Consider the following 12,832-nt stretch of genomic DNA (forward strand, 5'->3'; position numbering starts at 1 on the left):
ATAAAAATGAAAAGCTTTCAAAAACATGGCACATGTGTCAACTGTCAAAACAATAAATCCTAACCCTACTATTTTACTATTTTCACTCCATATCCATAATATTCTAAAGATAAAAAAAATTAAATTGGAAAAGGTGTATAAAGTTTAGATGGCAGACGAAACCTTATTTGAGTTGCTTCATTCGGAGATTGTTAATTATGCTCTAGAAAGTAATGAAATAAAATACAAAGAGTCAAAGGTTTGTTGCTTAATAATGTTAGTAATAATTACTTTATATGGACATACTTTCTTTTAGGATGAAGACTTATCGATAATAGAATACATTGGATTCTCTACAGGATTTAGGATAATCGAAAGGTAGAATAAAAAAAACATATCTTGATTATTTGCAAGTCATATAGGTATTTTTTTTTGTAAAAATTTGCCATCCTACTTACCATTCCTTTTTAAATTTCAGATTAACCAAAGATATGCCCCGCTTCAAGGATGAGCTAGATACAATGAAATTCATTTGCACAGATTTCTGGTCAGCAGTATATAAAAAGCAAATAGACAACCTTAGGACAAACCATCAAGGTGTTTACGTCTTGCAGGATAACGGGTTCAGATTTTTAACGAAACTCTCCAACGGCAAGCAGTATTTAGAAGCAGCTCCAAGATATGTTGCATTTACTTGTGGTATTATTAGGGGTAGTTTAGCTAATTTAAATATTAATTGTCTAGTTACCGCAGAAGTTCAAAATATGCCATCGTGTAAATTCCATATTCAAGTTCAGAGAACATAAATATAAATTCAATAAAATAATATAATCCTTATTCAAGTTACATAAACATTTTTTTGGTGAAATGTTTTTAATTCTACTAGTAGAATATTATAATCAAAAAGCCTTTTTGTATGAATAATGTGCTAAACGTCGTCGCAATCTAGCTACATACTAATAATATACAGGGTGTCCCTAAAATGGATGGACAACGCTTGACCACAGGTTCCTTGGATGAAAATAAGACTATTTACCTTAACTTACCTATATTCAAAAATGCACGCCTACTGAGATATAGCTTTCTAAATATAGAACAGATAACCTAGTTTTTTTTAAATAATTTGAAAATTGTTTTTCTTGGATACTTCAAATTTGGTACACATATTTTTGTATATAAGGGCAATGTAAATATAGAATTAGGTGAGAATACATATACAGGATGTTCTCTTTCTAGTGCCTGTGCGCCACTGGCTATCCCATAACTTTTTTGTGTGTATGCCAATGAAGACATAATTTATATTTTTAAATAAAAATAAGCACTATTTTAAAAGATTTTTTGCCTCTTACTAAATTTTGATATCGTTTATGGATTTCGAGTAAAATTGGCATTTTTTACACATTAAATAATACAAAATCAGTTTAAGATAATTAGAACAACAAAGAAACAAATTCATAACAATAATTAAAAGGTTCAGTCTCAAGCGAGGTGTGATCTAATTTTATCTTAGTTTGTTTTTTATTGCTATTTATACTTTTGCTGAACAAACTGATATGTTATTAGATTTGGGTTATTGTCAAGAAAATTGTTGTGCTACTGTTTGAACATGTGCTGAAAGATTTCCTAATCGAAGAATTCCAAATCACAAAACATTTGCTAATGCGGAAAGACGCCTTCGGGAAACGACGTTTTTTTACCTGTAACATTAAATCCTGGAACTATTCAGCTGGAAGAACAAATTTTGGAAAGGGTCGAAGAAATTCCTCAGTTCAAAAAGTTTCGTTAATAGAGTATTAAAAGTCCAGTTATTACAGGTTACTATCCTAACAGGTGGATAGGTAGAGGAAATAATGCCCTTTTAAAATGGCCATCTCGATCCCCAGATCTAAACCCATGTAATTATTTCCTTTGTAAAGCGTAGAGGACCACAGTTTATAACTTTTCAGTAAATACAGAAAACGAATAATGGGAAAGAATACAACATGAAATTAATGTTATGAGAGGTAATGCACAATTATTGGACAAAATTTATTTTAATTTTTGAAGAACTAATACTTGTGTTTAAGAACAAGGAAGTCACTTTGAGCATTTACTGTAATATTATTTTAATGTGTTTATAAAAAATATAAATTTAGGTTTATTTAAAATGTTAACTTTGACTTTCTTACAATATTACTTACTTTCTTATTATTATTAGTTGATATTGTTTATTTCAAATATTAAAAATGTATAGTTATTTTTTTTAATGTGACGTTTTTTCGTTATTATTCCCTGCTTTGAGGTTGCAGTTATAAATTATTTTTTTTACAAATTGGAATATTTGCCTATATTTAATGTATAAAAATGCCAATTTTACTCGAAATCCATAAAAGATCAAAATTTTGTAAGAGCAAAGAAATCTTCTAAAATAGTGTTTATTCTTAAAAATATAAATTCTGGTATCACTGGCGTACACACAAAAAAATTACGGGATAGCCAGTGGCGCACAGGCACTAGAAAGAGAACATCCTGTATATGTATCATCACCAAATTTTTTATCTACTTTGAACTTATATAAAAAAATAAGTGTACCAAATTTGAAGTTTCTAAAAAACTTGTTTTTCAATTTTTTTGAAAAAACTTGGTTTTTTTTTTTTTTTTTTGGAGGGTTTTTTTTCGTTGGGGTTGCCTTTTTTTTTTTGGTTAGTTTGGGTTAATTGTTCTTTTTTTCTTTTAGGGACCTTTTGTTCAGGTTTTTTCCTTCTTTTTCGGGGCCCCCTTTTTTATTAATTTTTTTTTTTGATTTTAAAAAAAAATGTTGATAACATCACAATTAGTTATTCAACTGAATATAAACATTAGCAAGTTCACTAGTTCAAGATTTTTACTTGAAAAATGACAACATTGTATAAAATTTGTTTATAATTCTTGTTTTTTAATTCTTGTTCTGAAATATTATTAAAGAAATATGTTTACATAATTTTAATTTATTTGAAGTCAAATATAACAATAAAAAAAGAATTACAAGCATTAATAGAGAAAACTCGAATCCTTTTCCTAGTACCTACACTCAGTTTATATACAGGGTGTTATTTAAGTATGTGGCCAAACTTCAAGGGGTGATTCTTTGAGCGATTCTAAGACGAAAAGTTTATATAAACATAGGTAATGCTTTGCTTTCAAGATGTTAAACTGTATCAAACTTTTTTTTAAAAATCGTTATTTCGTAAAACTCTTGATAATCCTTTAGCCGATTTTATTGATATTTGATAGTGTTATTTATGGGAGAAAAGGGCTAATGTAGCCCTGACTAGATTAAAATTTTATGTCCAGCGGCGCCCTAGGAGGCGCCTTTACCAATATTTTTGACAAAAAAAAATGTGCACCACTGACTTTTTAAAACTTTTATAATTTTTTCGCATTAAGCAGCTAAAAATACAACATATTGTCACTTGGATTTTTTTCATTTCCTGCTCCCTTTTTGGAGAAAAAATAAATAATAATTGCGTGTCCCTGGGATAACACAATAAAAAATTAAAACTACCAAACTGTTAAAAACTGGGGTGTAGTGTATGTGTTACTTTTTTCCATATCAATAGTCTATGCTAGTCTAAGAAAAAAGAAACAAGAAACGAAAAAAATTCAAAAGAAAATTTGCATTTTTAGTTGGTTAATGCGAAAAAATTATAAGTTTTAAAAAAGTCAGTGGCGCACATTTTTTTGTGAAAAATATTGTTTAATGTGTTCCCTGAAATGCCACTGGACTTATTAATTTTAATTTAGATTAGCCCCTTTATAGCATAAATAGCACTGCAAAATTTAAAAAAAAATCGGTGAAAGGATTATTAAGATTTTTACAAAACAACGATTTTTTAAAAAAAGCTTGACACTGTATCTTAAATTCAAAGCCTGACCGGATCTATGTTTATATAAACTTTTCGTCTTAGAATCGCTTGACTTGAATCAACCTGTAAATACCAGCTTTTCAGAACAATTTCTCTTTGTTGTTAAATGAAATACTGTTTTAAAATACACCAGTTTATTGTAAAAATTAAAAATTCTGGACATAACAGTAATAATAATAAAAATCAGTGACAAAAAGAAAAAAAATAGATTGCATAAAAGAAATAAATAAGTACATTTGTTAACACTTCTAGTAATAGGGTTTACATTGATGACTCTTACTAAAAACCAGACATAATTGTTTTCATTGTCAATGTCATTTCAAATTTTTCTAGCACATTTTTAGCATTTTTAATATCGTTAATGGCTATAGAGTCGGTAATTTCTAAGTCATCTGTTAAATGTTTACAGTAAACCGATGAATATTGATTTAATTGTGTATTAATAAAAAAAAATGTTCAGAAAAGAGAACTAGAGTATGATTTTTTGCTATATACCCTATAGGGCGGCGTTTCAAACTTCATGTACCATGAATATGCTGTAATCGGATTATTTTCTATTAATTTTAAACTAACAAAAAATTAATATATGATTAGCTATCGACTGAAAAAATCAAATTAAAAATTCGATTCCATTTGTAATTGTGTATTAATTTTGAAGTGAAGTGTAATTCTGTAAAATTATAGAATTGCATATTAAAGTATATCTTATAGTGCTTACATTAACTGGAAAGAATAAAAACAAATTGTGCTTGCATTACACTTTTATTTACAAACAGGAATATGTACACACAAAACAAATATATTAAAAATTACAATTCTTTAGATACTTCCAGTTATTCAACGATAATAAAACTGAATTTATCTGCCTTTTCCATTCCTCGAATTCAACCAAATTGTCAGCTTGAAGGAAATATTGCGTCAGAGCTCCTTGTTCCTCCGATTGGATTTGAAGCATGACTGTCCGGGATCTGGAGCATACAGATTTCTCGACATTAGAAACTTGACGAGTAATACTACTCGTTAAATCAAAGACGCCTATGGGCTCCTTATCATGCTCATCGCTGGGATAGTTCCAATATTTCAAGAACGGGCCTTCTAAATTGCACCACCTTCTGTTCCACAATATGTTCGTGGTTCCGATGGTTAAGAATCCTTTAATGTTGTTAGTTATTTTTATGGAACTTTGGATGTCGGCTGTGAAGGTATCAGATATTCTCCCATTCGAAGATACCTTTTCCAGATATAGCGAGTTGCTTTTATAAAGATCGGAAACCCCTATTTTACTTGTGCCGAGTAATCGGAAGGATGACGTTTCTGGTAAGCCGTCTGTATGTTTGTTAAATATTTTTCCATTCTTCCAGGTTGAGCGTATCTTGGTTGGACTAAGGCACATTTTTTTCTACAAAGAGATAAAGATATGCGTAAACATCACATTCAACAAAAAGAGTTACAAGTACCATTAACCAAAACTAATTCATGAAATTTACCTTATGCTTATTCTCCAAAACCATGGAAAATATCTTAATGTATATCTCAAAGTCGGACATCAAATTGTTGAATTGGAAGGATTGTTGAAATATTATTTGACCGTTTCTTTCCGGGAGGACGATATTACTAGCAAGCAAAGTAGCATCAGAATGCAATAGGCACATGTAGTGTTCATCGACATTATTCATTCCCACTGAATGTCCTGTATTTAAAACAAATCTCAAGTTTTCAACATTTACAGTACCGAAGCATTGTTCAGACTTCATTTCTTCGTAATCCCTATTGAGTTGGTTTTCGAGGATTATTTTCTTATAGGCTGAAACAGAAAAATTTGTAGTTATTCATTTTTTATAAGATACCTAAGAGTGAGAAAACGACAGACGTATTTTAATTTTTGGTGTACTTACTGGCAAATAGAAGATATTTTTCGGCTTCTAGATGTGGTATAGTCCCAAAAAATACCGTTGACTGCTTGCACAGACTTAGAGCTTTTGATACCTGGGCAATAATGGCACTTTGTACGGAAATTGCAACATGTAATTCCTCAGATTTAGGGTTTATTTTAAATTCTCCAATGCTTTCGTAGATGTAAGTATCCGATGAAGTAGAGTTGAATAGGGGGCGCACCACTGAGGTCTTCTTCAAAACCGATTTTATTTTTTTTCTGCTTTTATCGATCGTACTATATAAACTTTCCACTCCATCAACTGTTGATATGAGTGTTGATATTTCACTGCTCCCGATACTTCTACCATTGCTGCGTTGCTTGTATGATACAGGGTTAATAGGTGTACTGTAACATTTCTGTAGGTTTTCCTAAAATAATTTTGGTAAGTTAAATAGTAACACAAAAAAGATTATGAGTAAAAATAATACCTGTTCTGAATCATACGTTATGTTCATATATTCATCCCCCAGAGCCTCCATTAAAAAAGTTGTAGGGCTGTATTTAAGTGATTGGCTGGAAGTTTGAATTGATTCGCTAAATTTGCAATTACTGTAATCTAATTCTTGCGAAGCTTCCAAGCCACTGTCTGGAGTTTTGTTGTATAATAAATGTGAAAAATCTTTATCGCAGGGTAAATCTTTTATATCCAGACTCATCGGTCGGTTCAATTTCTGTTTTGATTCCATTCGCTTTTTATAATCACACGATTGATTTTGTCTTATTTGTTTCCTTCGTAAGCTTCTTTGCATGAACTGCTTCAATGTCTCTCCATATTTATTCATTATAAGGTCCTTGATTACTAAAGAGTCTTTTATTTTTTCTTTATCTGGTAAACAATGAATGTCGACGTTTGTGGATTGTTTAGCAATGAACGAATTTATCTTTTCTTTTTCTTGCTTGTCATTATTGCTGTTCAACAATTTTGAAGTAGTTGTAATAGATTTTGCAATATTTGTTTCTTTATTGCGTAAAGTTTCTTTCGCCTTGTTTGTGTCATTGACAATACAGTCTTGAAAATTAGTTATTTTGCCATTATTGTCCTTGTGTACCAATGAGGAATTTTCATATATTATACTTTTTCGTCTCCTTTTAAAGTCCTCTTCATTTTTCCATTCTTTGGTTCGTGGACACAATGTGGAATTACTTTTTTTAACTACACAAGTATATGTTTCATCTTGTTTTTTATCTACTAATAAATTCATTGCTTTTTCGTTTATTTTTTGCGTGATTGTATCTCCTGTGTAATACATCGATTCATTATTAATAAATTCAATATTTCTGCTGTTACCATTGTTCTTATAATTACTCATATTCTTAATTGTTTTTATAACATGCTCATTTAGTACGTCTTCACCCTTGCCTTCTTTGGGTATATTAATATCAATAACGTAACTTCTTTGACAGTTATCTTCGTACTTCTTCATTTCTTCTTTGCATGTATTCTGAACAACACTATTTATTGATTGATCATTTTCGAAATTTTTGAGTTCTACAATTCTTGCAATTTCTTTCTTGGAGTCAGTTTCATTTTTGTCTGTGCAAAAATATATGCATTTATCTTGTTCAAACAATTGATCGCTAACTATTGTGGCTACATCATTTATTTCTTGTACACTCATATGATTTTTTCTATTCGCCTCTTTTGGTGTGGAAGATACATTTTCTCTGCTTAGAGATGTTTCTTTACTCTCTTGTTTGTTTGAATTTCCCACAATATGCATTGTTGAGTTGATATCATCCATAATTTTGTTTGGATTATTTTCATAATTAAATTTTTTAGGAACTGTTAGATTCTGCTGAACCGGGCTAATTAGTCTTGTATCATTTTCATCTTCTTTTCTTCTGTAGTCTTCAATTAATAAATTTTCATTACAATCCAACTCTGGAAGAATATTTACTTTAACACTTTCTGTTAATTCTATAGTATATGTTCTGCCTGTTGCTTTGCTTTCAAAATGCTTGAGAAACTTGTTGTTGTTGAAACCATATCCTATATTGCAATTTTGTCTATTTATTATTTTAATTAAAGGGTCATTCTCGGTCGCATTCCCATCGGAATGTATGTCACATATTTTAATTTTGATTATAATTCTTTTTTTGCCATTTTTTGATTCCGTTTTTTCGTTATTAAATTCAACAATTTGTTTGTTGGATTTAATCCCTTGTTGGGAATTTTCATAATCAATCAACAAATCTTCTTTGTAAAGTTCATCACACAATTCAGACATTCTTATGGATTGATCTAAAAAGTACAATGAAAATTTTATTAACTATTTCATTAACATAAAAATTTTTTAAAAGTGTGTATGTAAAGTTTCATAGTACCTACATGCATAATAAATATTAATTTATTTTACACACTTAATACGGACAAAATTTAAGCCGCATAAAGTTGTACACGTAAAAATCTTGCTATCTTGTTACTTAGAGTTAATGTTATTCCCACGTATTTTTAGGATAATTCTGGACAACGAATTCACAGATTTCTTAATGTAGGGGCAAAGATACTACAGAAGGAATGCATATAAATTAGCTCTGTAAATTTAAAAAAATATTTTTAATAACTCACCATATTCCAAATGCTGCTAAATCGCCAGATCACACACCGGATACACACTACATAAACAGTAGTCTAGTACTGACCCCCAGTGAATAAAGGGTTACCCTTAAATAGGTGTTATTCACATACCTAATAAGGATAATTATCATTAAGTAGGTATTATTAACCCCTTCACCCTTCCCTCTATACCTGATGGGTGGGTAATTTTGCCACAGATGAATAAAGTACTTTAAATAAGAGAAAAAGTAATGAATATTTTGGAAAACACATAAGAAAAATCAGAAATTTATGGAAACATTTGTTTTCTTAATAACTGAAAAAGTCAATTCAAAGCCAACCAATTGATTTAAGTATTAACTTAAGGTCTTATAAGGCTAAGAAAATACCAGTTTAAAATTTTAATTAATTTTAATTAAAAAGAATATACTTATTCTTTCACTTTAATTAGTTATCCATAGGGTATATACCAAAATTAATATTCAAAAAAACGTTAATCTACACATTGAAAATGAATAGCTAAAGCTTAGAAATGCATATTGTAGAGTACATTTTTTTATAAAACAGAATTACAATTCGCTCTTCTACAATTTTGTAAAATGAAAAGAGTACTTTCACAAAATGGGCCTCAGAAATTATTAGAAAAGTCAGAGAAAGAAATATTTTCAAATCTTCAATCTGTACCACACCTGTATTGTAGTAGACTGTCATTAGTTCACTATTAATTATATTTCCTGTTTCTGCTAATGCTTAAATGGCTTATACAGGGTGTTTATTACTACTTGTACAAACTTTAAAGGGTGAATCTTTGCCTAATTTTAAGATAAAAAGCTCTTATGAATGTGGGTCCGCAACGACTTAGTTCTTAAGATACAGAGCGTCCAAATAAAATTCTTGTTTGGTATTTTGATTATATGTTTGTTCAATAACATGGCAATTTGACGAAATTCGGGAAACTGAGAGTATTGATGATGAAAAACTCAAATATTTACTTAGTTTTTTGTTTAATATTAGAGGGCGCCACATATACAGTGTTGTACTTGGATTTAATAAATAACCATAACTTTTGTGTGTCGCACTATATGTCATTCGCTTCATTAAACATACCTATTCTCCATTCAATTTTATGTATAAAAGGTATTCCAACCTGCGTTGGAATTTTGTAAGTTGAATTATTAAGAGTTCTTGAAAAACAATTGAAAAATGTGTCTTTTATTGACTGTATTGCGATATGACAAACTTTAGATCATTTACAAGAGTAAACTACTTCTATAAATAAGTTATAACATTTACAATAATTACTGAAACAAACATTTTTTTTGGACGATCGATATCTCAAGAACCAAGCCGTTGTGGACCCATGTTCATATACACTTTTTAAATTAAAACTAGTCAAAAATTCACCCTTTAAACTTTAAAGTTTGTACAGGTACTTTATAAACACCCTTATAAGTACAGATTTTTATTTTTATCAATATATTACTAATTGTAACAAGAACTAAGTTAATTTCCTGCTCATTTGGATTTTATTTATTAACCTTTAAAAAATTAGATTTTTTTAATGGTACTCTTATTTTTTACTTTAGCTCTTTAATATTTTTTATTTAGAGTACAGTTTTGCCAATATTATTAATGGAGTTGACCAAAGAAATAATATTTGCTGATTTTGTATAGTACTGTTAATTAACGCTACTAGGGTTTCGCTGGTAATTCCACATATTTAAAAAAATAGTATCTGTTTAATTTTAGCTGATGAAATAAATATCATTTTTCTCGTAAGTTAAAAATTTGTAAGTTTGTCCTTATACCTACCTATTTATTTTTTGGACAAACAAAAGTTACTGGCAAAAATAAATAAATATGTTTGATACCTATTTGATGGAAATTTTATGGCAGTTACTGTATGATTTGTAATTATAGTTTATTAAATTATTACACAATATAGAAAATCTTGGAAATGGTAATTGATAATGGCCTATAAAGTAGGCAGGTAGGTACCTGGAAAAGTTATAATACATTCTAAATATAAAATCCGATACTTGGTAAAATTAAAAAGGGATTAAAGAGATTATGAAATTAATAAATTCTTTAAATGTTTGTAGTTCAAAATAGTGTGATGTAAACTGAATTAAATTAATTATTAATAAATAGCTAAGTAATTATGCTTTGAATTTTATTAGATATAATTATCAAAAATGGCCGCAGGTAGGTAAAAATTATTTCTATAATTTACGAAGCATGACATCCTTAGTAATAATTTAGAAATAAGAAAAACAAATATGTGACAAAAAATACATTTTCAATATTTTGGATTATCTGAAAAACACATACTCTTAAATCTTAATATATTTACAATAGAATGAATGACCGAAGTCTGGAAAATAAAAAAAATTTATACTTCGGTATTTTTAACTGTTCTTTTAAGTTCAGAGATGCATACTATAAATTATAATCTTTTTTAACAAAAATATTGTCACATATCTTGCGTGTATATTTAGCTATGAAATAAGAAATAATACTCAATTTCGGCTTCGACATTTTTTTCCTTTCAATATACATATAACAGTTACAGCGGTATTCAAACTGTGTTCCGCGGAACCCTGGGGTTCCACACTCTACCTCTCTGGGGGTTCCGCGACTCAGTCAAAAATTTAAAATTTTATTTATCGATAATTACAAAATTCAAAAAAATTATATTCTTACAACTTTTTATTTTCGTAAGTATAAAATTACACGCGTATAAGTTACTATAAGAGCTGATCTATTTATGCAAGTGCAAGTAAGTCGGCCTATAACTTATAAGCTGGCGCAGCGTTCTTCGCTTTGGTTACGTCGCCTTTCTCTTGATTTTTTGCTAGACATTTATAAGGAATATCCTGAATCTATCCTGACCAGGCAATAAATGCATTAATGCCATTTGCAACTACGTGCCTGTGCGAAAAAATAGTATCGCAATGCTCTTAATGGAGAATTTGAAATGTTATTGAAGCTTACGACAATATAGTACCTGATTTTAACATATTATGTAAAAATACTCGAGCATATCCCAGTCTTTGACAGGCCCGGTCTGGCCAGGTCGGGACGTCGGCAAAACCCGACTTATTTTGGAAGATAGGCCCCCAAACGACTAACGAGACGCCAAAAGTATAAGAAAATTTTTTGTAAATTCTTGAGATATAGCCACTGTAAATTGAAAAGAGAAAAATAGAATGAAAAAATGAAAACTGAATCTTTTGTATAGAAATGGGATTTTCCCAGGTCAAAAAAAAATAACACAAATTTTATTATTTTGCCCTATACCCCTATAAAGTGTACCTACAGGAAAGAAAGGGAGAAATAAATATATATTCCAAACCGTAAGCCCTTTAAACTAATAACTCTTTTATCTATAGGCCGTGGGCCTGGAGGAAAAACGAGAGAATTCGAAATTTAATATAGCTTTAAGCCAAAAAGAGATTCCGTATGTAGTGCCTATAAGAATACAGATCCCAAGAAGAGACCAGAAAAAATGATGATTATAATAATCATAATTTGAAGAAAATCGCGGTTCGAAATCTGAAAGACATTGATAAAGAATTGTCGAAATATAATAAATCTCTAATAACAGCATGCTTTGATTTGCAGAAGGTGTTAGTAACGCCCAAGTCAGAAGTCAGCGATTTTTATTATAAAAGTAAAATCGCAACATACAACTTTACAATGTATGATTTTGGCAGTAATCAAGGCTATTGCTATGTATGTCATGAGCAAATATTGAAGAGAGGACCGGATGAAATTGGAAGTTGTTTATGGATCTTTTTCAAAAAGTGTTAAAGAAAATGGCATACGAAAGGTTATTCTTTATTCCGACAATTGCGGTGATCAAAACCGTAATCGTTTTGTTTTTGCAATGTTTGCTTATGCATCAATGACTTTAGATTTGGAAATAACACACCGTTTTCTTGAAATTGGACATACGCAGAATGAAAATGACAGCATGCATGCTGTGATTAAAGTTGCAAAAAAACGTCACTCTGCTGTATATACTCCCGATCAATGGATTAGTCTAATAAAAATGGCCAAAGTTACTGCCCCACAGTACAAAGTAAAAGGAATGTCTCAAGAAGATTTTGTAACTTTTAAACCAATGGTAAAGAAACAAAACTGCAAAAAATATATTACTAGTAAAAATCAGCAAAATCAGAGATATCCACTGCGATCCAAAGTCTCCCAATAAAGAATTTTTTGTGTATAATTTTGGAGAAAATCATAAAGAACTAGACTTAAAACAAAAAACTGCAAACGCGGAGAATATCAATTTCCAAAATTGTATCAAGGTTTACTGCTAATTGATGGCAAAAAATTAAGCGGTCTTTTGGGTCTGTGTAAGGCTAATTTGATGCACCGATGTATCATATGGTTTTTGCAACTCCCTTCGACCTGGTATTAAGACTAACCGCCAGGAAGAAAGTAATATTGACCAAGAAGCAGATGACT

General features: G+C 29.9%; 1 protein-coding gene across 1 annotated transcript; it reads left to right on the plus strand.

The window, feature by feature from the left end:
• The first annotated feature begins 51 nt into the window (after window positions 1-51).
• On the plus strand, window positions 52-816 carry LOC108917531 (trafficking protein particle complex subunit 6B). Its single transcript, XM_018724172.1, has 3 exons — window positions 52-238; window positions 296-357; window positions 458-816. The coding sequence occupies exons 1-3, from the start codon at window positions 149-151 to the stop codon at window positions 783-785; spliced, it is 480 nt and encodes a 159-aa protein (XP_018579688.1). The 5' UTR covers window positions 52-148; the 3' UTR covers window positions 786-816.
• The last annotated feature ends 12,016 nt before the right edge of the window (window positions 817-12,832 follow it).

This window comes from Anoplophora glabripennis, unplaced genomic scaffold (genome assembly GCF_000390285.2).
Source record: "Anoplophora glabripennis isolate ALB-LARVAE unplaced genomic scaffold, Agla_2.0 scaffold57, whole genome shotgun sequence".
Classification (NCBI taxonomy): Eukaryota; Metazoa; Arthropoda; class Insecta; order Coleoptera; family Cerambycidae; genus Anoplophora; species Anoplophora glabripennis.

What these genes read in the sequence shown, in the direction of transcription:
- LOC108917531 (XM_018724172.1), top strand. Translation starts at nt 149, where the DNA reads ATGGCAGACGAAACCTTATTTGAGTTGCTTCATTCGGAGATTGTTAAT. An exon ending in TAAAATACAAAGAGTCAAAG is followed by an intron (nt 239 to 295) that starts GTTTGTTGCTTA and finishes ACTTTCTTTTAG; the next exon opens with GATGAAGACTTATCGATAAT. An exon ending in GGATTTAGGATAATCGAAAG is followed by an intron (nt 358 to 457) that starts GTAGAATAAAAA and finishes TTTAAATTTCAG; the next exon opens with ATTAACCAAAGATATGCCCC.